The following is a 27,276-nucleotide window of genomic DNA, read 5'->3' on the forward strand; positions in this document are numbered from 1 at the left end:
GTACAGGTTTCTTCACTTTAAAGACTATATAGTACCCATTGGGCACCTGCAACACCTAAATGACCTATAGGAAAAGGAGGGTCACCTCACTCACTGTTACTGATGGTGGGAAGTCTTCAGGTCTGCTCAACTAAGTCTGTAAGTTCAACATTGACTTTGGATATCTGTTAGTCTCAAGTTACTCTGTGCTTGGCTTCAGTAACATCCATCTCCCTGATCTTACCTAGTCTTTGGATTCCCTCTGAGATCTTTTCCATTTGAATTACCTAGAACACCTTTTCCAGTTCTGGGAGAACACTTAAACCAGTTCTCTGGAATCCAGAAACCTCTGTTAAATTTCAGCTCATCACTCAGGTTACTTTATTGTACTTGGTCATGGCATGTAACAGCTCTTTGTCTATGCTGGCCAGACCTAGATGCAGGAAGTTAAGATACAAGATACCAGAATTCCAGTTCATGTCACACACTGCACAGTTTATAGACATCTTTACTAACTACAAACATCTATGCTTATTTTATGTAAAGACCAATCACTTTTCAGATTGCATAAGGCAATTTTATTAGTTCAGGTGTTTTGTCTACTTTGTTTACTATAAACATACCCACAATAGTTAGTTGTTTCAATAACTACTTGCTTGGGTTTGTTCAGCAATTACTTGTTCAGGTATGTCTTGTCTTCACTTGGGCCTGCTCATGTCAGCTAAGCCAGTCCTATGTTGCACTCCTTTTCATTTTCTCTTATGTTAACATTTGTTCCATTTGCATCATATGTCTCTCTGTGCTTGTGTCATAAACAGATAAGAAAAGTTAATAGCACAGAAGTACTTTATATCTCTTTGACTGTAAAGGGTTAACAAGTTCAGTAAGCCTGGCTTTCACCTGACCAGAGGACCAATCAGAGGACAAGATACTTTCAAATCTTGAGGGAGGGAAGCTTTTTGTGCTGTGCTGTTAGTTTTGGTTGTTGTTCACTCTGGGGGCTCAGAGGGAGCAGATGTGCAACCAGGTTTCTCTCCAATCTCTCCAATACAGGCTCTTATAAGTTCAGACTAGTGAGTACTAGGTAGATAAAGCGAGTTATGCTTATGGTTGTTTTCTCTATTTGCAAATGTGTGTTTGGTTGGAAGGAGTTCAAATGTGCATTTGACTGAAAGGAGTTCAAACTGGTATTTTGCTGAAAAGATTTTAATTTGTACTTGTATACTTAGGCTGGGAGGGTGTTCCCAGTGTCTACAGCGGAAAGACCCTGTACCTATTCCATTTTAAATTTACAAAGATAATTTTTACTGTTTTTCTTTCTTTAATTAAAAACTTTTCTTGTTTAAGAACTTGATTGTTTTTTTATTCTGGTGAGACCCCAGAGGACTGGGTCTGGGTTCACCAGGGAATTGGTGGGGAGAAAGGAGGGAAGACGGAGAGAGAGGCTGATTTCTCTCTGTGCCAGAATTACTTTCTCGCAGGAAGAGTCTGGGAGAGGGAAAGAGAAGGAGGGAGGAAGGTGAATTGTCCTCTCTGTTTTGTGATTCAAAGAGTTTGAATCACACAGTGATCTTCCAGGGTAACCTAGGGAGGGGAAGCCTGGGAGAGGCAACGGTGGGGGAAAGGGTTTACTTTCCTTGTGTTGATATCCAGAGAGTCTGGGTCTTGGGGGTCCCCGGGCTAGGTTTTGTGGGGACCAGAGTGTACCAGGCACTGGAATTCCTGGTTGGTGGCAGCGCTACAGGTTCTAAGCTGGTATTGAGCTTAGAGGAATTCATGCTGGTACCCCATCTTTTGGACACTAAGGTTCAGAGTGGGGAATTATACCATGACAGCTTGCTTTTTCAATTTTATTATCCAGCAACACATTCCTGTGACCACACTAAGCATTATTATTTGAACTCTGATTAAGACTAAACTTAAAGTATGCACCAGGAAGTGCAAGTTCACCTCCTTTGGTGTGGCCTACCAGAGTGTTTCCACGGCCTGTACAGTATTGTCCCCAATTTGTTGTAGCTCAGCTATAAGGTGGGTAATGGGCACCAATTGCTCCATGCTTCTCTTTACTAAATCAGTTATGTTAATTCACATGCGCAGTATACGTACAAAGAGATTAATCTCTGAATCCCGTTCAGTGTTGTCCATCACATTCTCCTCAATCCATACACTTAGCCATAAAGCATGAGTCCCAATCTGAGTCCAAAAGGTGAGACAAAACTTATCCAGGTTGCCCTGGCATGTCATTGTCCCAACTGAAAAGTGATGGTATCCTAGTGCACACATGATATCATCAAACCTTACCATCTCTTTCACTTCTCCTTTGTGATTAGTTGGTCCCATGCTCCCTCTGAGGTAAATGCTTTCTCTTGTATTAAGCATTCACAGAATCATTTATGCCACGTTCTTTGACAACACGAAGTGTTTATCTTTACACTATCCCTTGTTGCCAACTTAACTCTATTATAATGTTATCTATATTTTCCGTTCTCAATAATACCCATACTGTTACCATACACTAATTCTCTAGGACTCCCTGTCCATCTAGGAATAACACTTATAATTCACACAGTTGAATTATTTATTTTATGTGGTGCCCAATGTCCAGGACCTTCTAGCCTTGCAAAGTACAAATTTTCCTCCCAAACATTCTTAATTCCCTTTTCCACAGTTGAGTGTTCTGTTTAACAATCTGGGCCTCCCCATGGCTTTATGCCCTGCATTAGATGCATAAAGAGTTTGGTACCATATACCAATTGCTTATGTAGCCAATGAGTTTAGTTTATTGTTCATTTATTGTATGGTTATAATTAACTAATATGTTATGTCATATATAATCATTGAATGTTAAATAGAGTAAAATTGTAGGATTATAGAAGTATAAGATTGATCAGTAGTTAGAAGGGATAATTTAAGTAAGTAAGGCTGAAATCCCAGATATTCATTCACTTGGATATATCAAAAATATTCAACTAATTTGAAGATATTGTAGGCCTTCTGTCTTCTTGTATAGAATTTACAGAGCTGTTGCTTGAAGCTCTGTATGTACATATATGCAAAAGGACCCAAAAAACCAAAACCAGAAGTCTTTAATTGAGGTCTAATATGGAGAGTGAAATTATGGTCATTTCCACTACTCTTTTTGTCATCCAGAGCTCATCCAGTGTTTTTTCACCTTGAATTCCTCAGCCTACCTTAAAGCATTGTGTTGCTTGGTAATCTCCCATAAGTGTGAATATGCAAAGACTACTCTAAGAAGAACAGTAGTTGTGGGTGAATGTTGCCCCTGCATGTTTACACTTCTCCACTCATCTCCCCCATTTCTTTGGACTCTCAGTGAAAGATTTCCAAGGTTAGGGAAGGAACTGAAGGATGATTGGGGCAACTCTCCTGGTATACCATGAGAATCCTCCGTGGGGGAGAGGGACAGTTAGTCCCAATATGGACGCTGCTTGATAGAACATTTCTGCAGCTTGAAGCATGGGGTGTGCTATGCTGACAAGTGGGATTATGCAGAGGTGACACTCTTGAAGGACAACAGTTACTGGTAAGTAACTTCTCTGTATTAAAATTCAAGTTCCAAAGAGAAATTGGAAAATAAAATCCAGCTACAGAGTGTGCTCTGCAAGGTTGGATGAGATTCACAATAAAAATGAGATTTGAAAACACTATGTCCTGGATGTTGAGAGAGCTTGGCATTTTTATTTGTATAGGACTAAGACATTTAGGAAGTAGGAATTTTTTTTGTAGCCTATTGGAATCAGGAAATACTATTTACATGTAGTGCCTTAGTGGAATAAGGCCTGGTATACTGTAGGAAGGTGTTAGTTCCTCAGAGCTCAATATACAAGTGTAAGGTTGCATTGATAACAAGTCTGTCAATGTTTCTGTTTTAGAAATCTGCATAGAAAACTCCCACTTAAATTCTGTACACACATTTATATAGGGAGATATACCGATCTCATAGAACTGGAAGGGACCCCAAGGGGTCATTGAGTCCAGCCCCATGCCTTCACTAGGCAGGACTAAGTACTGATTTTTGCCCCACATCCCTAAGCGGCCACGTCAATGATTGAGCTCACAACCCTGGGTTTAGTAGGCCAATGCACAAACCACTGAGCTATCCCTCCTCCCCCCCTTGATTTACTCATCAATACTCTTTCCACTTGGAGTCTAGATCAGTTTTTCACTTTGGGATGGTGGTTCTATTATCCTTATTTAATTGAAACTCCTCAGCTGTGTTTCCCAGGTACAGACTGCTAGCAAATCCCCCCCAAGTGGGACTATGCAGATACGATATCTGTGGTTCTTCAAGAGTGTTACCTGTGTATATTCACACTGAAAGTGCACTTCTCCTTTTCTTAGAACTTTTTCGTTGTAGGACTCTTGGGTTTAGCAGAAAAAAAATGAACTAGTTGGGGCCAGGAGGCCCTTTTTATAACTTTGACTCCAAATATATGGTATCTTAAGAGTACCTCTTTCCAGAAGGTTCTTGAAGCTTGGTGGTGGGAAGCATAGCCTTCAAGTGTTAATATGAAGTGATAACACTTTAATTAACCATGACTTTTTAACCTTAATTGTATGTTAATGGTGGTGGAAGGAGGGGGGTTGTATGCAAAATATCTTTTTTTTTTAAAGTACAAGGTGAATCTTGAGTTGGAGAAGTGTTTTTTTAAACTATTTTATTTAGAAATATTAGGAACAGCACAGTCCAATATTTCTACTGATTAAAAAGCAACAACTTCAATTAATATTTCCAGATTTTCTTTAATAATTTCCTTAAAGAGCTCCCCAGTGTGTTGCATTACAAAATATTAATTCATTAAAATTCGTTCATTTTGAATTTTAACCTATGATTACTGTATTTTGCTCTTATTAACTCTTTAATTTTCCCTTAGGTATTGAGTCATTTCTCATGTATTCTGTTCATGAAGGAATTAGAGGAATTCCTCTGGATCCAAATGACAAAACAGATGCTTTAATGCCCATATCTGGAACTTCATTTGCTGTGGGTATAGATTTCCATGGAGGTAAATAAAATATTGTGTGGCTGTATTTTATATTTAAATTAAAAGACTATTTTTTCAAAACTGCTGAGTAATTACAACTGCATTTCAAGCCAGTAGGAGCTACCAGTGCTTGACCCCCCTGAAAACCAATCTGTAAATATATAACTGACCAGAGTACTCAGTGAAAAATATTAAAATGTCATTTTTAAACTGTAATTGGTAGTGGAAGTAAGTAATATGAAACTGTATCCCACTCTTATTTTTGAACATTTTACAAGGAGGAGGGAGAAAAATTGTTCTCCTTTACTTGTAAGGCTAGGACAAGAAGCAATGGGCTTTAATTGCAGCAAGAGCATTTTAGTTTGAACATTAAGAAACACTTCCTAACTGTTAGGGTGGTTAAGCCTTGAGTGCACCAGACTGGACTAGGTGATCTCTCAAGGTTCATTTCAGTCCTACTATTCTATGATTCTATGAACATGTGACTTTATATATAATTAATAAACACAAGTAATTAATACATGTTTAGTGTGGAAGGGGGGGAAATCAAAGAACATTTCTTAGAAGGGTATCAAACTGAATTTAGAGGTGAATACTTGTATTACTAAATACTGTACTAAAGACTAAAGTACAGCAGACTCCTGAGTGCTGTGGAAGGTTGCTGGTGCCAGTGTGAGGGATGTATTATAAGAGTGCAAGGAAGACCTGGTGGAGGAATATGAGAATTAACTTATTTCCTTTACACATATCCTCATCCTCACCTGATGAGGGGGTCCATCAAACATATTTACTATAGATGACTTCAGGGTCATTCAGGATCTTCTGCAAAGGATGGCAGAATCCCCCTGGAGATAATTCAGGAGTGATCTCACAAATTGTTTTACATTTTACACCTAACTTCCTGAAGTTGTTTAGCCATGCCTATTAATAAAGCCATTATTTAACCTTGTAGGGACTTGTAGCAGATTCCTGCATCTTTATTAGCCACATGTAAGAGGGTAGATCACAGGTATCAAGTTCCCCCTAAGGGGTTGGAGTGCTTTTTTTCATACCATGTACCTGTGACGTTGTTTATAACAGCAGCACACAAGAAGTCTAAGTTGCCTGGGACACCTAAGTCTACCACCAGAGAAAAAGAACCCTTTACTCTCGGAAAGACTATGTAGTGACATCTCATCCTCTGGGTCTCTATACGACAGCACAGAAGAGGAAGCAAAATAGATTTCATTCATTTCCTTTACAAAGTCCTCCTTCTTCTAATCAATACCAATGAAGAGCTCCTGATTTCTGCAGAAGTGGTGGTCAGTGGCCTGGGCTAGAGCAGAAATACGTATTTTAGATGAATATTTAGCAGGCCTCTGCCCTGTTTGCCACCCTCTTGTGCACACCACTGCTTATTAGCATTCAGACATGTGGGGCTTTCCATTAACACTATTAGAGTACATCTGGCTGCTATATTGGTACATCACCTGCTGATGGTCATTGAATTTCTTTTCTTGCCCTATTATTTCTTGGGTTTTAAAGGGCCTAATTCATGTGTTTCTGATAATTAATGAGTCTTCCCCTACCTGAGACTTAAACATGGTACTTACATGTTTGATGGACCTTCCCGTTGAGCACGTCATTGTGTTTTCAGTATCACCTTTCTATTAAAACTAGTGTTTTAGTTGTCATTACCTCAGTTTGTAGGATGGGTGAAATTCAAATGTTAATGGCTTCACTGCCTTATTCAATATTTCATTGGGAGAGAGTAACTCTCAGACCACATCTGAAATTCCTATTGAAAATAGATTAATATAAGCCAGTTTATATATCTACTGGTATTTTTTCCTAAACCTCATGCCTCCCCAGCTGAGGCCAAGCTTCACGCACCAGATATCTGTACAATTATGTCCTTTTATATTTCTAGGACAATGGCTTTCCTCTAGCCTTTTTATGGCTTTTGACAGTAAAGTCTAAAGGGCAAGCCCTTTCATCTCAAACGCTTTCCTACTAGTTGAATAAATTGCCGGTTCCTTCTTGAGTTAGGATACATTCCACTAGTGTCCAAATAGTAGTGGTGGCTTGTTTAAGATGTATCCTTATCCCGGAAATCTGTAGAGCAACTACTTGGAGCTTGAATCATACATTCACCAACCAGTCCTCCACTGTCACAGCTTCTAGGTCAGATGCTTTGTTTGATAGGGGTGTTTTACAGTCATTATTTAAATAGGGATTCCTATTAATCCCTTAAGAGGCAAGTACTATCCACTCACCTACAGTGGGATCTTTGTGGACAAAAAAGTGGTTACTTATTTACACTAACTGGAGTTCTTCAAGATGCCTTTTGCCACTTACATCCCCAGACCCACTCTCTTTCCACATTGATATAGAATCCTCACCCAAATTTCTATATTGGTGAAGGAGTTGAATGGCTGCAAGGCCTTTCTGCATTTTATATCCTCACTATTGGTGATGCAAGAGTGTGCAGGGTACATGCACAACCCCAATGGACTCTGCTGTATGAAATATTCCAGGCTCCCATGACTGAAACATAAATATGTATAGAGGGATCTGTCTGGACGAAGGTTTCCCAAAGAGCTCCAATTACTCTAAAGTAAGTAACCTCTCTTCAGGTATTCAGGAGAAGCAGTTTCAAAGCTGCCCAAGAGAAGAAGAGACCAAGCAAGAGACCCAGTATACCAGTACGTCTGAGCAAAGGGCAGTCCTGAAACACTTAGACACTCTGTGCTTGGCAAAGCTGCAGAGAGTACCACCACATTTTTTATTTTCCAGTTTGACCTATTGTAGCCCATAAAGGAGATTAAATAGAATGTACTACATGGCACTGAGGCACTGGTAGTTGCTCTCAGAATGAAACTTGTTTGCAAGTGTCTCACTGCGACAAAACATTTTGAGAACTAGGGAGATTTATAGCATTTCTCATAGGGCAGCTGAGATCCAAGAGTGAAAATCAAGAAAATATGGTATTTGTAGTGGGAAAAGAAATGTGTTATTTTTTTTCTGGACAAATTCATTGGCAAGTAAATTTTCTCCATGAATTATCATTGCTTTTAGTAAAATTGAGAGCAGATAGTATGAATTTGTGGTTAATGCATCCAACCCCAAATAACTAAACAATGTAAAGAAAATATATAAGATGCAGTAAGTTTTCAATCATTGACAAATTTAGGCTTATATCTTGGAGAAGGTTTCCCTTTGTAGTCTCCTGCGGTTCTGGAGGCCATGGAGCAGGTCTAGATGTGGAGTTGAAAAATGTACAGTTGAGGCTGTTGTCATGCATGCATGTAGGGCTGTTAATCATCTCCTGCTATGCAGGACTGTGACTTTTGGTAATGTGTAGGACATAGTGGATGGATTTTCAGCAATGGGGTTCCCAAAGTATGGTGGGATGATAAATGACACACATCCCTATTTTGGTATGAGCCCATCTTGCCAACAGAAAGGGCTATTTTTCTATGATTATGCATATGTTGGTAGATCACCAGAGATGCTTCCCTAGTATCACTATGGCTGGTCAGGGCAGGTTCATGATGTTCTTTAAGAACACAGGACTGTTCAGAAAGCTACAAGCAAGGACATTCCTTCTTGAACAGTAGATTAGCACTGATGATACTGAAATGCCAGTAGTGATTCTTGGCCACCCAGGCTCCTGCTTGTTCCACTGGCTCATGAAGCTATTTACCAGTCACCTTGACAGCACAAAAGAAAGATTCAGCTACAGTTCAGCAGGTGATGAATGTGCTTTTGTCAAATTGAGGGACACTAACAGTGTTTACACACTATATTAGAGCTCAGTGCAAAAAATATCCCACTGATTATAGTTGTCTGTTGCATCCTGCATAATATCTGTGAAGCAAAGAAAGAAGAACTCCTGCCAGGGTGGAGGGTGGAGGTTTAGCAGCTGTTTGCTGACTTTGAACAGTTCAAGACAAGAACTCAGTGTGATGCTATGTGGTTAAGGGAGGATTTAAAAGAGCTCTGTAATGGAAACCCATAGTGGTGTTCTGGACTGGACTGTTCTTTGTGCCTGGAGCTTTAGGTGCTGCTAGGAATTGTGTAGTGCTGCCTGTACCTTTATAAGTGTTTTTTTTCCTGAACCAATGAGTTGTTTCGTGCTTGCTGTACATTTATAAATACTGCCAGATTTGAGTACTGCTGTGTATTCTGCAGTATGAGTTGTGAACTATAAAGATAATTTTATTCTCCAAAACCAGAAATTTATTGAGTGGCAAAAGCAGCATGCAAAAAAGCCATAGCCAATGCAGTAGAAACTTTTAACATAAATTAATGGAATGAAACTTTACTATTGGAAAGACAGCAAACAAATACTTCTATCCATTTGAGTGTACAAGTATATTTTCTTGTGGATTATACATATGTCAACCATGGTTCTCACCAGTTAGGGTAAGTGAAACTGGTTTTCTTGTTGTCCTCTGGTGTGGAATGGTGGGGGGCACATGCGTCATGGTGGAGGATGCAGAGGGCTGCTACCATATAATACTGAAAGGACTCTGGGATTTTTACAGCTTTAGGTCAACTAGGATCTGCAGCATTTGGGTTTCTTTCCTGAGAAGATTTATGATGTCCTGGTGCATTTCTGTCCCCTTTTCCTGATGGGACTCCTGGGGCTTTTTCCTGTTTGCTCTTTCCTTGTCCAGGTTGTCTGCCATGTTGGCCCTTTTTTCTTGGTGTGATGCAGCACTGGCTTGCAGGATCTTGCTGAACATGTCCTCCCTAGTCCCTCTTCTTTCTCCTCCTCATCAGGGTCAGGCATTCTGTGCGTGTGCAGCAGGCATCCTGCAAGGCCACTGCTGAAAACAGACAGATGAAACCTTACATTTACCATTACTGTAGAAAGGGGAAGATTAATTTAAAAATTCCCTTTCCTTATTGCCATAAACCCTTTGAATAAAAGGTGCTTATTGACATGTCAGCTTTGGAGTGCTTACCTAGTCTCAGGAGAGTTAGAGGCATGTGGGATTCAGCAGCTAGATCCAATCACAACAGACCAGGTTCTGTCTGGGGAGTGTGGCTGGACCGACTCATGACAATATTCTTGCAGAAGCATATGGAGCATCTGTTACAAGCCACTACTAGAGAAAATATGCTGGACTAGATAGACCACTGGGTTGATCCATTACAGCAGTTCCTATGTTCCTGTGAATTTCCAGCTCAGTATGAATGGTTTTTGAATAGTGTTTTCCCAAAAAAGGTTATGAACATTTTCCAAAAGTGAGTACTTCATTTTTAGTCCCTGCTCACACACCATCTTGTCTGAATTGCTTCCAGCTTGTTAGCACAAAATAAAATTCTACCTGACCTGTAATCTGAATTTCAGACAGATTTGCAGTATTGCCACACTTATTTCTGTGCTGCCTTCAGAGTGGCAGCTGTTGGCCAGGTATCCAGCTCTGAAGGTGGCACTTTGCCAGCAGCAGTGCAGAAGTAAGGGTGGCAATACCATATCCTGGCATCCTTACTTCTGTGCTGCAGCCTTCAGAGCTGGGTGGCCGGAGAGTGACAGCTGCTGACTGAAGTAAGGGTAGCAATACCATATCATGCCATCCTTACTTTTCCGCTGCTGCCTTCAGAGCTGGGATCCCTGCCAGCAGCCGCCGCTTTCCAGCTACCTATTACCAACCATTAAAACAGCCACATATGTTATGCCAGTTTCTGCAAAGGGCAAGACAAACAAATCTTAACCTACATTTCTGAAATCCCTTTCTATAACCAGCAACTTTGATGTGTGAAAGAGTATCATTGTGCCCGGCCCCTTTAAAATATATGTTTATGTTCTCAGCTCTCATCAGCACAGAGCAGTGAGGGTTTATATTTTATTTTATTTATTTCATTTTGTTTTAAATTGGAAGCTTCTTTCTAAAACTGAGTCTCATGGGCTTTCACACGCTGCTCTTTGGGCCCAGTTAGTGTGTCAGCATAATGTATGTATTTTCTTATATAAAGTACTATATAAGTACAGTATTTTAAATGCAAATATTTATTAATTACTATAGTTTGAAAAAAAGTCATGCTTTTAATACTAGGAATATAATTTCCAGGTATTTTATGACATATAGTAATATTTTTTTTATTACTTCATAGATTTAGATCAAGAAACTACTGACACATTTTCTATTTTGGCAAATAAGCATAACATCCTTGGTTAATCTGGGTGTTTTAAAGGACACTGGCAACATTTGTTTATTAATTGGCTTATTTAAAAAGCTCGGTTAACTGATGTGCACACTTTAAATAGTTTGCCTCTCCTTTTTTCTTTTAAAAAAAGTTACTATTTTTTTTGCCCCATCTATGTTGAGGCGAGTGTTTTTTGCTATCTCTGAAAGCCAGTCCAAACACATTCTGCCCCACTTCTCACCCTAACACCCTTTCTGACTGTGTACCTGGGTACCAGCTGTTTGCTGTTTATACAGTTTCAGCTCTGCTATTTCATGGTCTGGGGAACAGGATGCACCATCAGCAAAACAGTGATAATAACTTTTCAGAAAATGCTGTTAGTTGCACCAAATAAACAAACATTTTCTCTGTAATCCTTCTGAGTTATGATTTTAAGAGTTATTTGTAACAATAGTAGATACAACATTTTCATGTAGTCTCATCTACCCAATACACGTTTGTAGGTAATTCACACATAATCATACACTGCCTCTCAAAAGCAGGATTTCCTTGTAAATAGAATAGCTGGAAATGGCTCTCTTTGTAAACTATACAATTTCAAATGAATTTGCACAAATTTTAGAGAGTCTGGTTCTACCTACTTTCTCAATTTGAACCAATTACCCAAGGCCATATTTGATTTTTTGTTTTTTTAAACTGTGGCCATATTTTATTTTTGGAGTTACAGGCCAATTGCATGTCCTTCTAACGTAGGATGTTTGTGTTTGGGGTGGGTTTAGAGAGAATTTGGCAGTGGTGTCTGTGAGAAACTGCAAAAAGATGAACAGTTTGGCTTCAGTTTTTGAGCACAGAATTGCACTTTGTTAGCATCCTGAAATTGGTCCACACATATGTAAGTTTTGCTGTTGCTTTTGTTGTCTCATGTCTATTAGTTCATGAAAATAATGGGAGATATGTGCACAATGAAAATAAAAATAAACAGGGAAAGAATATCCTGGATCTTTATCAATGAGTCATTTCCGAGATGAAATAGCTCACTCCATAAGTCCAAGACTCTACTTGACCACTTTGAAGACAGAATTTAGCCATGTATTCAAATGGAATTGCCATATGTTTACAGCATTAACTTTGAAGATGAGTCACAAGTTATCAAATTTCTAAACTTCCTTTGTATCATTACATGAGGTTTTTTTCACGTCTTTATTAGATATACGTGATGATTCCAAACATTTTATCTGCATGATTGCCAAGGAGAAGGGCGTAGGTGTAGGTAGTTCCCAATATGTGCCCCATAATATTTAAGAACCCCAAATGTTGTTGAAATAATCATTTTTAAAAAGCTGTACTGGCATTAAAGAAATAACATTAGTACAAATATGAAGGTATCCCATTGGAAAGCATGCTGGTAGTATATTATCTTTATTACAAGTATTGTGGTAGTAAAAGCAATGGCCCAAATCAGGGTCATGGCCCTGTTGTGATATTAGTTGTAAATATACAGTAGTATAAGACAGTCCCTGTTCTCAAGATCATTGGATCTACTCTGATTTTCTTTACTGGAGGATCTAGCCCATTAAACATTTATTTTTTAAATGCAGAAGATGGGGAAAATAAGTAGATGGAGATGGGAATGGTGTTTAAATACTATTATATTGATCCTGGGGTAGGTATTAATATAATAATATTAAAATTGTGAAGAAGCAATGTAGTTCCTCATGTGGATGATTGAGCAAAAATGTGAGGTTCATTTTGAGCAGAACATTTTTCATTGAATTATTCCCCAGTCAAAATGATAGCTTTTACTAATTATATTTTTTCTGTCTGTATTTGTTTCTCCCAGGAAATGACACAATTTACTGGACTGACATGGGTTTCAACAAAATTAGCAGAGCTAGACGAGACCAGACCTGGAAAGAAGACATAATTTCAAATGGCTTGGGAAGGGTTGAAGGCATAGCAGTGGACTGGATAGCGGGTATCACCAGTGCCTTTGTTATTTCTTAAATACCTTTTTGATAGGCCTTTTTATGCTGAATAAGATCCTACTCGATAATAGTAGACTTCTGTACTTCTAGCCACAGAGATGCTTTTTTTTCTCTTTTGGCTTCACTCTGTCCAATATTCAGAGCCTCTGGATATGTTGTTTTTTTTTAATATATTGAAGCAAAATATATGAATTTTATGAATAAATTGCTGTGAATTTAGCAAAAATCTCCCAAGAATCCCATAAGCTGGAAAAATGGTTTTAGACATTCTCTTATGCTTGAAGACAGATGGAAAATTAAAATGTCCCCTGTTTCTTAGGTGTGGAGTTTCAACTTTGTTTTGATACATACAGATTTGGTTTGGACCTTAAGATAGAAATGTTTGAAAGTAGGATTAAAAATTACAAATTTCACTTCAGTGTATGTTCATAATAACTAGGCTTAATGAGAGAGTAATAAAACCTAAAAACATATTAAAACAAATACAAAACATTATTCTCTGCTACTATGTTTTATGCAGCTGAGATTAAACAGGAACTGGTCTTTTAAAGAAGTCGTTTCTTTTCTTAGTAATTTCTTGGTATTTCTCCTAGGTAACATATATTGGACAGATCATGGCTTCAACTTAATTGAAGTTGCTAGACTCAATGGCTCATTCCGATACGTAATTATATCCCAGGGTCTGGACCAGCCAAGATCCATAGCAGTGCACCCAGAAAAAGGGTAACTTACATATTTCCATATCTTTTTTAAAAAATGCATGCTAATATTAAAACTCTACAATTAGTAAATTGGACATTCATTCTGACATCCGTTTACTGCTGAAGTCTTCAATAAAACCAGACAAAGATTGTACTGTAAAAAACAGTTTTTATAAAAATTGGATGTTCTCATATACTGAGATACTTACTATGACGTCTCTGTTTAAACTTAATATTACAGTCTACTTCCCTATTTTCAGAACAGTTTCCCTACTCTTAGACAGTCTTTTAGCTGAAGGCAAGCAAGAGATCAGAAGTGTGCTTATTTTTTTTTAATCCTCTTAAGTTTTTAGCACATTGTCAGAATACAAACCACCCAACTATAATAAGCCCAATGTGGTGATGAATTATTAGAATGGCGTAATTCTTTGATGGACATAAATATCAGTGTGTTGACCCCAATCTAACATCCTCTCCGCACCAAACAAGAAGATCTCCAATGTTTATGGACAAATTATATCTGATGAAATGCTTAAGTACAAGAATAGAATGATGGTGGCACAACACATTCTTCATATCCATCCACCAATTGCAAAGTGCTGTGGACTATGTGGATGCAATAACAGATCCCCTTACCATCACAGTTGCACAGCTGTTGCCAGCAAAGATGTTCTGGATTGTATAACTGAAACATCAGACAGAAACACTGACCACTACAAAGAATTCTCATCCTACTTTGAAGAAACTACCAACTATGAAAAGGACTTCCTGAGACAAAATATTCTGAATCACACCAGATTGCATTAACTATGTGATAGAATTTAGCTTCATTACACATGGGGAAGCTCAGAGACATAGCTGAGTGACCACATATAAACAGAACCTGTGCCATTCCTGACAGGCAAAGGCCAATGGAGAACAATTGTGTCTATGGCTAATGCATTATCAGTGTCTCTTTGAGAAAATTGAACTTGCCAACCTCCCAGAAAACACAAAAGTCCCTTAGAAAATCATATATACGTCTATATATCCCATTTTCCACAAATTCAACCAACTCCATTATAAGATCACAATACCTACAGGAAATCAGCTTTTACATTCAGTCAGAGGAGTTCTTCAATGTGATGTAAGCCTAGAGTGGTTCTTCCAACTTACTTCTAAGCCTCGACATTCAGTTAGCATCAGTGATGGAAAAGACTTCTGAAACTGTTTTATTTTCCTCCTGGATAAGGATCTAATGATAGTGATGTATGTATTCTTCAGCTTGAATTATTATAATTCATTATATCTTGGGTTGAAGGTGGAAGCAACCAGAGGTTTCAGCTAGTTCAGAATCTCAAAGTCTGCCTCCTCAGCATGACTTAACTCCGGTGTTCAGATAACTCCACTGATGGTCTGTCTACTTCTGCTGACAGTTCAAGGCCTTGTTTCTTGTCTTCAGAACAACTAAGAGATCGGAACCCAGCTATGTGAATGACAACATCTCTATCTATGAATTGCCAGGACAGCTGCACTTCTCTGGGACAAAGCACCTCAAAAAGCCTTGAATGAAGCACAGTAGAGTCAGATAAAGTACTCTTGCCCAAAGGGGCTCGTGTGTTGAAACAAGCTCCAACTTCAGGGCAAATGTTTTAATGAAAATGTGACCACCATTATTTATATATTCCTCAAGTAGAATGACTTACGCCCAATAGGGAAAACTCATAGGAAGTCTCTGTGAAGTCTAATAGGGACTTTATTGTGCAGATTTATTTTACCTGAGGAGTGCCTGCAGATTGCAGTAATGAGCTCTATAAATAAATCCCCCATGTAAAAGAGTTTGGAAGTGTAGGAAAAGAAACAGTCAGCTACTCCTGAGTATTTGGGGAGGAGAGAGGGATTGTAGCCCCAATCTTCATTCTGCAGAGACATTTAAAATCTGAAACCTGCTTATGGGAGGGTGGATCCAGAGGCCTTGAGAGGAAATGAATGTTAAGGAGCTTGTTCTTTCACTTAAACCTGGAACCAGGCATGTGTGTTTTGGGTTTCAATGCGAACATTTTTCACAGGCTGGCTCCTGACTCTGTCTCCAGTTTTAACTTAACAAAGGAATAACCCCCAAATGGCCATAGAAGGAGGTAAAAGAGAAATGGCAGTACTAAAAATGAGAATTTCCTTGTTTGCTATACTAGGGGGAAAAATCTTTGTACTAGATTTCTCTGCCTTCTCTGTCTCTCCTCAAATCTTAAAATTCTGTGATTTGGTACAATGCAAAAGTAGCTAGTACAACAAATGGCAGGTGAATTATTGTCTGGAGGATTTTGTTCAGCAATTCCAGGTGAAGTACAAGACAGTAGAAAAAAAAGAGAACAGTGTACTATGTATGAAATGATTTATGAACAAATTCAGTAATGGAGAGATTCTTTAGTTTCTGCTGTCTTGTTAAGCTTTCTAGGTTTCAGAGTATGTTCAAAATGATGAAGGAAGTGGAGAAGACGAAGGTACATTAATTAGTAAGTGTTCCTCTTGTGGCAAGACAGTATATCCCAATTTGGCTGGATCTCTGTCTTTTATTCTAAGCCTCAAAAATGTCACTTGAGATAAATTCTGAAGTTGTAAACCTATACCCAGCCCCGGACTGCAGATCTGTGGTTTCTTCAGGAAACAATAAAGTCTCTGTGGCAAAGGCATCTTTTGGATAGGTGGATGGTCGTAATAAATTCTTTATTATGGGAGATGTAGGCCTCCTTTCCTCACTCCTCCCCCACTTGCCTTCTTACTAGATAAACCTTGAATAGCTGCTTATACCCCAGCTCTGTGTCAATGAAACCAAAGTTGACAGCTTCAAAAGGGACATGAAAATGACTGTTGTTAAACCCTTATAAGTAAAGCTGCGAGGGAAATTGTTTTCGTATCACTTGAAAATTTTAGAGATGTTGAAAAATTTCTCATTCTGCATTAGGGAGAACTAGAGATCTTCCAATATTTTTTCCACAAAAAAACAGTGTGAGCAAAATCACAGAATAGCCAATAGTTCAGTGGTTATAGTACTCATGGGTTGTAGGAGGGAGGGGAAAACCAGGTTCAAGCCCCTGTTTTCCCTGAGTGAGTACAGCGACGTGTATCTCTTGCATTTGAGTTGTCTCCTAACCATTGACCTATCAAGCCAGTCTCTCTCTCTCTCTCTGTGGCCCAATTAATATTTAATTAGTTATACAAAGTGCAACAGCTCCAACAGGAGAGAACACAGACTATATCCCATTTGTTAGGGTACTCACCTGTGATATAAGAGAACTGTGTTCAAATCCCTGCTTTCAATCAGGCATCTCCCCGGTCTTCTGCATCCTATATGAATACAGGCAGGTATCACGGGGGGGGGGCTCTCTCTCTCTTTCTCTGGTTTTGAGCAGAAATACCATCATGAATCTGGGAAACATTCCTGAAAATTTTAATCAAAACAGCCCCTTTCAAGTTTGATGAATTGGTGTTTTCTGTCAAAAAACAAATTATCATCAAATTCCCAAACAGCTCTATTTGTTAATTCCACCAGTCACAGCAAAATATAAACCATGTATCATTCAGCCCCTTCTGATAATATTTCTAGATAGTAACATAAACCATACTGAGTAAGTTCAGAAAGGCACCTTAGACCTATACAGAAATTTGTCTGCCACACCTCACTTATGCCTGGTCTTGGAAGATGATATGGATTTGACTAATTTTGATTTTCTTGGATGAAGCCAAGGAGAAGGTTCCTGATTAGTTTAGGTCAGGGGTAGGCAACCTATGGCATGAGTGCAGAAGGTGGCACATGAGCTGATTTTCAGCGGCACTCACACTGCCTGGGTCCTGGCCACTGGTCTGGGGGGCTCTGCATTTTATTTTAATTTAATTTTAAATGAAGCTTCTTAAACATTTAAAAAACCTTATTTACTTTACATTCAACAATAGTTCAGTTATATGTTATAGAATTATAGAAAGAGACCTTCTGCAAATATTAAAATGTATTGCTGGCATGCAAAACTTTAAATTAGAGTGAATAAATGAAGACTCGGCACACCACTTCTGAAAGGTTGCCGACCCCTGGTTTAGGTGTTTTAACTTTACTTACTTATCTAATTCACACTGAAAAATTTCAGAATTACTGAAGACTGATCCCTCTGTCCCATTCAAATTAATCTTAGTTATTTCATATTAACTCAATTAGGTTAAGCTTAACATCATCTCTTTTCACCCTGTTGTTTTAAAGTTAATTAATCCCAGGACAACATCCAGTCCCCATCTTGTCCTTCACACAAATGTGCTTACGTAGTTAACTTTGCCTTATCAGTAAGGTAAGTTTTATTGGAAGTTCTAAAGTTGTTTCAAAAGTAGTTGCTCTGGCACATCTCTCCTCTCTGTATAGGGAAGTACCATCTTCAGAGATCCACAAGATAAGTACATTGACACCCTTCTGGGAAGGTGCAATACATTTTTCCACATCAGTTAGCAACATCTATTCTCTGTCATTCTGCTAGTGTTTTGATAGTGTATTTCAGGGCTTCTTTCCCTACAAACTTCTGGTTAAGAGTCCTAAATGAATTTTTACCTTGCTAGATATGGTTTTTGTGTGTAACTGAAGTTGTCTCAGACAAGTAGTTAGCATTCTAAGAGAAAAACTAACAAGCGTTTAGTCAAACTAAAGAATGAAGAACTGTTTTTTCTGAAGTCAGCATTCAATCTAACATCTATGTCAAGAAAATAATGCTGATTAAACATGTGAATACAAGTACAGTTCATTTTGGAGATGCTGATTGCAATTCCATAGTTAAAGGTGAATTGAAAATGTAGTTAAGGTGAGTTTTTAATGACTCATTTTTGGAAATTGTGACAGGTTATGTTTCTTTGGGTCCCTCTTTAGCTTAATATCTTAGAAATTTTGAAGTTACCTGATGTAGTTGTTAAATTCTGTAGAATAAGATATGTATTATATTTAATATTTGAATAATAAAATATTTTTCTCATATTTGTCATTGCGTCTTTCACTTATGACATGAAGTTTAAAGATGAATGCCTTTTACTATGGACAGGAAAGCTATTTTATTACAAAGAAACTAGTATACAATGCTTTTAACCATCATGCCAGTTAAAATGGACCTCCTCTTTGTCTAGCCTCTTACAGCACCCACATTCCTCCTTCCCTACAGTTGTTGCTTCTGGCATCATTCCCTGCAACCCTATTTTAATGCTCCCCCAAAGTCAATTCAGAATCCATATTCTCACACTCTTGTAGATGCATTTGACTAATTTATATTAAATTCATTAATACCTCATTAGCATGCCAAGATATATAAGTGTTGCCAAAATGATAGCCAGATAGAACACTCTGGTCTTTCTCACTTGTAGGTACAATCTGCCCAAGACAAACCTGGGTCAACTGGGAAGTAGATTGCCTTTACAAGCTTTCTTTGATCAAAGAGTATATGTGCACTCTTTGTGAGTTCAGGAGTACATTTAATAAGTATATAATGTTGCATTTAGTGTGGAGCTACATTTTCAACAACACTGTCCACTTTATATATAGAAAAGAGGAATCTATTATTAAACTCCATTTTGGCATATTCTGAGTTATTGATAGCTATTTGTTTTGAGAATGCTGTCTCTGTAGAAAGTAGTAGTGGACTACTACTTAAGACATAAGGAATCTCTTATTAAAAGAAAGATCCTGCTCATTTCTTGCTAGAGGAAGCAGGAAGAGTTTGAAATCCTTGCTAGTTGGTAGAAACTAATGGTCTAAACATTAAAATATTCTATTCTATGTGTGAACATTTAGACTTCCATATTTCACAATATTAGTTAAAAAAAATCTTTCCTCAACTTCATTTAAGCTGTGCCCAATGTATTAACTATGTTAGTAATTCTTTAGTTAGGACCAGATTGTGGCCCATTCTGCCCAAAGGTGCAGCAGAGTAGAAGGGGTGTCATATGTTCCCTCTCTTCCTTTGAGCTGGTGTTCTGTACCACAGCACTCGTCTCACAGAAGGAAGCAGGCTCTGTAGACTTGCTACATTCCCTCATTCTGCTCAGAACAGGTTGTAGGCAGAGCTCTGATCTAGGCATCCCTCCTTCCCAGCATGCCCAGTGGTGTAGTCATGAGTAGTTAATTATTGAATGTAATCTCATTTTGTCAAGAAATGGTGAATTAGTATCTTGATCACTCTACTTCTATGTTGTTCCCCTTCCACCAACCTTCTGCCTGTCTTTTGAATATAAGTTTCTTATTTTCAGGGAATATTCCATATTTTTACACTGAAGGTGTCTAATTTATTAAAGGTGCTCCCCATAATAAATACATTATTATTCTATATTTGTATTTTAAGGGAATTCTATTTTTTCTTGCAGTTTCACTATTCTATTGGATAATTAATTATAGGGTTGTGATTTAATGAGGCACCTAGTGTCAATTGACATAGCTCCATAGTCAATAGAGCTATGCTATGTATATCAATTAAGAAACTGTTTTTTATAGTCAGATGCATCCATTACATTTTAATATTGTGTGTGCATGTGTTTGTTTACAGAACATAGATGAGATGTTGTAAGAATATAATTGTTAAAAATGTAAAGCTCTTCAAAAATTACTTAAATATGTTGTAAGTATATGCAAACATAATGTTCTAAAAAGCTGAATTGGTTTTATTATGGTCAGAGCTATGTTATGTGGCTTTTTATTTCTTTTTTTTTGTGCACATATGTGAGTGTATTTATTAATATATATGAAACAGAAAGTATATTCTGTTTGTGAAAGAACCTTAGCTTCAGACTTTTTTATTTTGATTTTTGTGCTTTTAATACTACAGTAATGCAATTTTCTGCTAAATTTGTTAATAGGATACTGGATCTGTTAAGATATATTCTAATGTGTCTCTGATATGCTTATGTTTTGTCAACATATGGAACTACATCAAAATATTTTTATAACAAGTTTTAAAAAGCAGAAATTGGTCCAATAAAAGATAAATCACCTACCTTGTCTAAAAAAAACCTCACCACCTGTATCTTTGTATCTGAAATCAAAACATAAAGGGACGAGCACTGCAGTTTTACAAATAAGCTACAGAAATGCAATATATCATTGGCAAATATCACTTCATACTTCATAAAGTAGTGGTATTGGGACCTGATCGAAAGCATATTGAGATCAGTGGAAAAACTCTCATGTCTTCAGGGCCCTTTTGATGAGGCCCTTAATTACCTTAGCACATAGCGGATATCAAAGTTGACCAAGGTTTATTCTTCTCATAGAGCTGAGAAAAGGTTTGCCTTTCTGAGTTTAACTTTTAGCGTTGTTAATAGGGCCTAGCAGTCACTATTAACGAGCGTCCAAAATGTTTTCATTGATCAGAAACCTGGGAACAACCCATGAAACTGCCTGAGCTTTTGTATTGATTGCTACATTGTACATTTTTGCCTACCTAGTCATTTGCTAAAAAGTAGAGATATTAAAACAAAAGCTGAGATATCAAGGAGTTGATCAAGCAAGTTGAATAAGATGATTAGTCTCTGTAAAGCATGTTTCATATTCATCTTTAAAAGGACAGCAATGTGTTATTTATGCCAGTTCAATATCAGAATCCTTTGGAGTTTTATATTTGTAAATATTGATTTTATATGAACTACACTTATATTTTGTTGCCAAATATATGCCAGTCTGAACATGTTCATCTGTTTATTGTGAAATTCTGCAATATTTTAGGTATTTGTTCTGGACAGAATGGGGACAGACTCCCTGCATAGGCAGGGCACGGTTAGATGGGTCTGAGAAGCTTGTGCTTGTGAGCTTGGGGATTGCCTGGCCTAATGGAATCTCCGTTGACTATGAGGTGTGTTCCTGTATCTTCCACTACATATTAAATGTGCATTAAATATATTGCATTACAAGTTGGTCTTCCACTTTAGCATTCTGTTATTTTCATAATACAATTCTGAGACAAAAATAGATTGTTGAAGTTTACTTTGAAATTGATCTTTAGGAAAATAAATTATACTGGTGTGATGCTCGTACAGACAAGATAGAAAGAATCGACCTTGAGAGTGGAGGGAACCGGGAGATTGTGCTGTCAGGGAGCAATGTGGATATGTTTTCAGTAGCAGTCTTTGGAGCTTACATCTACTGGTCTGACAGGTAATTTATTTTTCCATAAGTATTTGAGTCTCAAAATGTTATTTCAGTGCCAGATACTTCACCCTTGTAGGATTAGCCATTCCGTAGCAAGGTCACAGAAAGAATCTCACAAAGCTATGCAATTTCCACAGAAAAGGTACTTTTGGTATTCAAGGAATATCAATATCACAGAAAAGAGTTGATTTCTTCAGCTTCGGGTAACCAGCTGTCTGTCGCATTTTAATTACTTGTTTGATTTTAATTATATGAGGGTTGTTGATCAGCCATCTTCAACTGTTTTTGGCAGAGCACATGCTAATGGCTCAATCAGAAGAGGTCATAAGAATGATGCCACAGATGCTGTGACCATGAGGACTGGCCTGGGAATAAACCTAAAAGAAGTGAAAGTCTTTAACAGACAACGAGAAAAAGGTTTGCTCTTGCTAATTATATTAATAATGACCTTAATATCCTGTTATCCTTTTTATGTATTATTTTTGGATAATATGAAAAGCAAAATCATTCTTGTTTTTATGAAAGTTTTTTTTTAAATTCTCCCCATTGTTCCTTTTTAAATTATAATTTTCTAACCGTGTTACTGAAGAAAATATATGAAACAAAATCCCCCCATCACTCTTTCAATAGTAAAACAAAACAAAAAAAGCCAAAACCATGTGTCTGAGTAGGACATAGGCCTTAAACTGATGTAAAATAAGCAACATGGATACATGGCACTTGTCCATCACAAGTCAATGATTAAAAATTATCCAGTACCCTGTGGCAAGCCTAAGGTATGACTGAAAGGGATCAAGGGAAACTCCAAATTCCAAATTTCATGTTTTACTCTAGACCATAATTCTTTTCCCCGAAAAAGAAAAGGTTGGAATTAGTACCAAAATTGTGAGATCACCATCAAGTGAGAACTTCCTCAGAGTGAGCCTAATATCAGCTTGTTTGGGGAAACCTGGCAGCCTGCCTTCCAATTGCCAGGTGGCATTAAGGATCAATCAGTAATGAATCAATACCATGCTAACTGATTTTATTAGACAGCCAAAGCTCAAAGCTTCCTGATCATCCGTAGAAACTTAAGGCGGTGGATAGGTTGACATTGATTTCAGTGGCCTTTGGATCAAGCTGTTGGTGAGCAAAGCTGACCAGAATTTTAGCAGAGATTATATTTGTCTCCTCCAAACAGTTACCACCAAAAACACAGTGAATCCAGTCTAAATTGTGCATGCACACCCAAGTACATATAAAGTTGAAATTAATAAGGTTTGCCTGTGATAAGACCAGGTCTCTGGTGTTCCTGGCATCCACAAAGTGCTGTAATTAAAATATTACACATCATGGAATCTGTTATGCCTTTTAGAGGATCTGGTGTTTTGTTTTTTGTTTTTTTTGTGGGTTTGTTTTTTCATGCATATGATAGACATAATGCTTACAGTGAATAGCACTGCCTATTTTTAAGGAAAAAAGTTTTCTAACATAATATATTTTCATTATTTTTAAAATGATGTTTTAGTGATTTAGACTAGAAAACTCTCTTTTGGACAATTTGCCATTGTTAGGGCTATGTACGTGTGATTTCAGAAGATTAAAGAGATAATATTTTGTGGACTTAAAAAAAAATCCCTCACTCATCTTTAACTGTTTTTTTTTTTAAGTGAGCTTAGAAGGAGTTAATGTCTGCTTTCTTGGAAGGGCTTTGTTTATAATAGAGCCAAAAATATAGAAACATTTGGTTGAAAAATAGTCTTTTTTTTAAAAAAAAAAAGATTTTTAACTAGCTCTTTAAAGAGATACTAGTGATAGGTGAGAAAAAAATAAAATGATAAAAAATCTTTTGATGTTAGTTTGAAAAACGTGTTTTATTACAGTTGAATGATTTTACTAGGCTACAGATGTTAAATGTCTTCTGGAGGGGTTGTCGCTGAGCCACAAGGGCAAAGGGGGAAAAATGGGAAAAATAGTTTTGGATTTTTTTCTCTCATTTAAATTATTATTATTATTATTTAATATGTAGCTAAAATAGTTAAATGAAGTTTTAAAATGGAATAAGCTTGCTTCATGACCTGTCTAGCACTAAGAAAAAAACATGTGACAAGTTATTAATCCTCATTTCTCTCCCCAAACATCTGTTTTATCCTTTCCAAAGTACAAATCCTGCACTATGATCTGCAAGCAAACTTCTGTCCCTGCATCAGTGAAATTCTGCATGGTTTCAGGATCATGGCCTTAGTGAATAACATTATAATGGTATTTAAAATCAATGAACTATAGAAGAAATAAAGTTGACTTTAAATACCATTATAATGTGTGTATATATATAGAGAGAGAGAGAGAGAAATATAGGAATCTATAGAAGTTTGAGAAAAAAATCTCCCATGACTTACTTAGCCTACTAATACTTTAAAGAATCATCAAAAAATCTGATAAAAATGGTGTACAAATAACTCTCCACAATGTTTTCATTTTATTTTACTATAGTTATCTCCTTAGGGGCAAAGATATGTGTAATAACTTTCAAGTTTTTTCTAACTTTATCTTAGCAAAAAGAAATGGTGACAATGTTTATACCCATAAAAGAGCCATTGTTTTCACTGAGAAGAATACCCAGCTTAAAATATAGCAATTAAATAAATAAATATATAAATCAATAGATATGTTTAAAATAAATATGTCCTGAGTTACATGACAAATTTTGTGGTTTGACAACCACAAAACTACTTTTTTTTTAAAGTTTTTTTTCTCCACTGTTGTGTGGAAAACTCTCACAAATGGAAAAGTAACTATACTGTGAGTCAAATTGACTATACCGAAAATGCTGTCAAATGCACAAAGTAAACTATGGAAGCTAGTGAAACAGACTACATACAAAGTACTGAAAAACCAGACAAAAATACTTTCTCTGCAATTTCTGACAGTTTTGTAATCTTTGATGTCATAAAATCACACAGAAGTTGTTATTTTGATGATAATTCCTTAACTGTACATTTGGTAGGGGGAATTTTTTTAAGTTAGCAATCAAAGAAATTGAAAATAAAATGTTAGCAAATAGCTATACATCTAAACATTGAGAAACGGCACAATAAAATATTGGTAATGTATCTTTCTGTATGTTGATATATTTTTAATTTTTGGTAGAAGATATATACAAATTTCTGAAACAAATTATTGTAACCTAAGGAAATCGAAAGTTGGTTTTTTTTGCAAGTAACATTTTTTTTAAACAACCTCTCTTAAAAACTGTTGAAAAAGTTAATAAAATTCACAGATTTTCAACTCCTTAAGATTGAGTAATTACGTATTCTATATTTAGAAAATATGTACTGTTACCATTTGAAAATAACATTAATTATCCATGCTCATAAATTCATTTTTAAAAATTAGTTTAGGGTGGTGGTCAGAATTTTGAGAACTAAACAATAATGGTTCTTTTTTACTTTAATAGTGCTGTGTTACATTAACAAATATAACACAAATGGTTACATCAAAGAATCCTTTGTATGCTTATTAAAAGCTTATTCTGATTTAAGTCAACCGTGACAGTTACCAAAGCCAGAGTAATTTTTTCTTACAGGTACTAATGTTTGTGCCAAGAGCAATGGTGGATGTCAGCAACTTTGTCTGTATCGAGGAAATACACAGAGAACGTGTGCTTGTGCACATGGCTATCTTGGAGAGGATGGAGTTACTTGTCTGAGACATGAAGGTTACTTGCTGTATTCAGGAAGGACGATATTAAAAAGTATACATCTTTCAGATGAAACCAATTTAAATTCACCAGTAAGGCCATATGAAAATCCAGACTACTTCAAAAATGTGATAGCATTGGCTTTCGACTACAACCTGAGAGGAACGGGTACTAACCGTATTTTCTTTAGTGATGCACATTTTGGAAATATACAACTTATTAAAGACAACTGGGCTGGCAGAAAAGTGATAATTGAAAGTAAGTAAACATTTATTTGTAATTCCTTTATTTGTATTGGTAACCCTTATTAAATAGGGATTTGATTACACTTGGTTTTACTTGATTACACTTGGTTGGGTACAACTAATGAAAGCATACTATACTGTAACATATATAACACAACTATAATAAGTAATAAGAGCATCTATCTACATATTGCAGACTCAATTATTTTGTGGTATTATAGCTTCAAAGTCACCTACTCTGTGCTATTTATGTGATATACAGGGTGTACAAACCTAAAGAGCAGTTAGGTATTTATAGTGCAGTTGGAGAATTATGAAATTGTTGATTGCCATTTACAACTTACATTTCAATAGAGTTTATTTCTGCCATTTAATATTTCTAGTTCACTGCATAAGAATCTGTATACACTCATCAACAAATCTATTATGTTTCAAAGTTGCACTTAATAATGTGCCTATGAACTTTTGATATTAGCCAAACATCAGGCAAAAGAAAGGACTCAACTTTTCAAAGAAATTGTGAGTGAACATGCAGATTTCATAGTCTGTGAAAACAGGATGATGCAATATAACAAATTAAAATAGGACATATTGTAAAGACTAGTCTTCTGGGTTTCTGTGCATTTCCATTTGTGGATGTTGTGCTCCTTGGGCTGAGCTGTGTAATTGCCTTGAAAAGCTATTTGTTGGGGGAATGGGTGAGATATGCATCTTCTTAAGGGTGACATCATTACCCTGTTCTGTATAAGAGTGTACACCCTCCAACCACCTCATTTGCTTTGCTGCTGTCACGGAGAGAAAATGGTATTCACCCTTGTGTCAGGTTAAATTATTTATTTATGTATTATTGATTTATTGATTTAATTATTTGTATTACTATACAATGATTCCCAGTAGTGGACCAAGACCCCATTGCGCTAGGCACTGTACAAACACAGAACAGAAAGACAGTCCCTGTCTCAAACAGTTTACAATCTAAGTTCTTCTCTTAATCTAGTGTATGATTATTTTCTTGTAGTTAGTACATGTGGAGGAGTAGAGGATAACTTTAGTGTATGTAGCCTGCCTTCAGCTTCTCACTGGTGCCATGTCAGGCCCAGAGCTCTGTAGGGGCTCCAAGATGTGTGTCTCCTGCCCAGTGATCATACCAAAGACCAATGCCTGTATCCTGTATCTATGCCTGGACACAATCCATTTGGTAACCCAGTACACATTTTGCCATGCCTTCACTCCCAGAACAGGAATGGAGGGACACTTGTGGCTACAAGTTCATTTGTCTTCTTGGTGCCTACTCCAGGACCATCCAGCATACCAAGTGCAGCCTTCATGCTGAATTCCTCTCATTCAGGATTCAAGACTGATTTTGTTGCTCTGGCCTTATCGTAGCTTTCTTTCACAGGGCTGGA

At 37.0% G+C, this 27,276-nt stretch overlaps 1 protein-coding gene across 5 annotated transcripts in view; it reads left to right on the top strand.

The window, feature by feature from the left end:
• LRP1B (LDL receptor related protein 1B) overlaps positions 1–27,276 on the top strand; it is a 1,302,041-nt gene that overhangs the window by 917,013 nt on the left and 357,752 nt on the right. For all 5 annotated transcript variants that reach the window (XM_050969143.1, XM_050969139.1, XM_050969140.1 and 2 more), the window contains 7 exons: positions 4,875–5,006; positions 12,964–13,098; positions 13,702–13,831; positions 21,524–21,650; positions 21,801–21,952; positions 22,239–22,363; positions 25,512–25,883. In XM_050969143.1, coding sequence (XP_050825100.1) covers positions 4,875–5,006; positions 12,964–13,098; positions 13,702–13,831; positions 21,524–21,650; positions 21,801–21,952; positions 22,239–22,363; positions 25,512–25,883 — 1,173 coding nt within the window. The remainder of the gene's footprint in view (positions 1–4,874; positions 5,007–12,963; positions 13,099–13,701; positions 13,832–21,523; positions 21,651–21,800; positions 21,953–22,238; positions 22,364–25,511; positions 25,884–27,276) is intronic.

This window comes from Gopherus flavomarginatus, chromosome 10, assembly GCF_025201925.1.
Source record: "Gopherus flavomarginatus isolate rGopFla2 chromosome 10, rGopFla2.mat.asm, whole genome shotgun sequence".
NCBI classification, from domain to species: domain Eukaryota; kingdom Metazoa; phylum Chordata; order Testudines; family Testudinidae; genus Gopherus; species Gopherus flavomarginatus.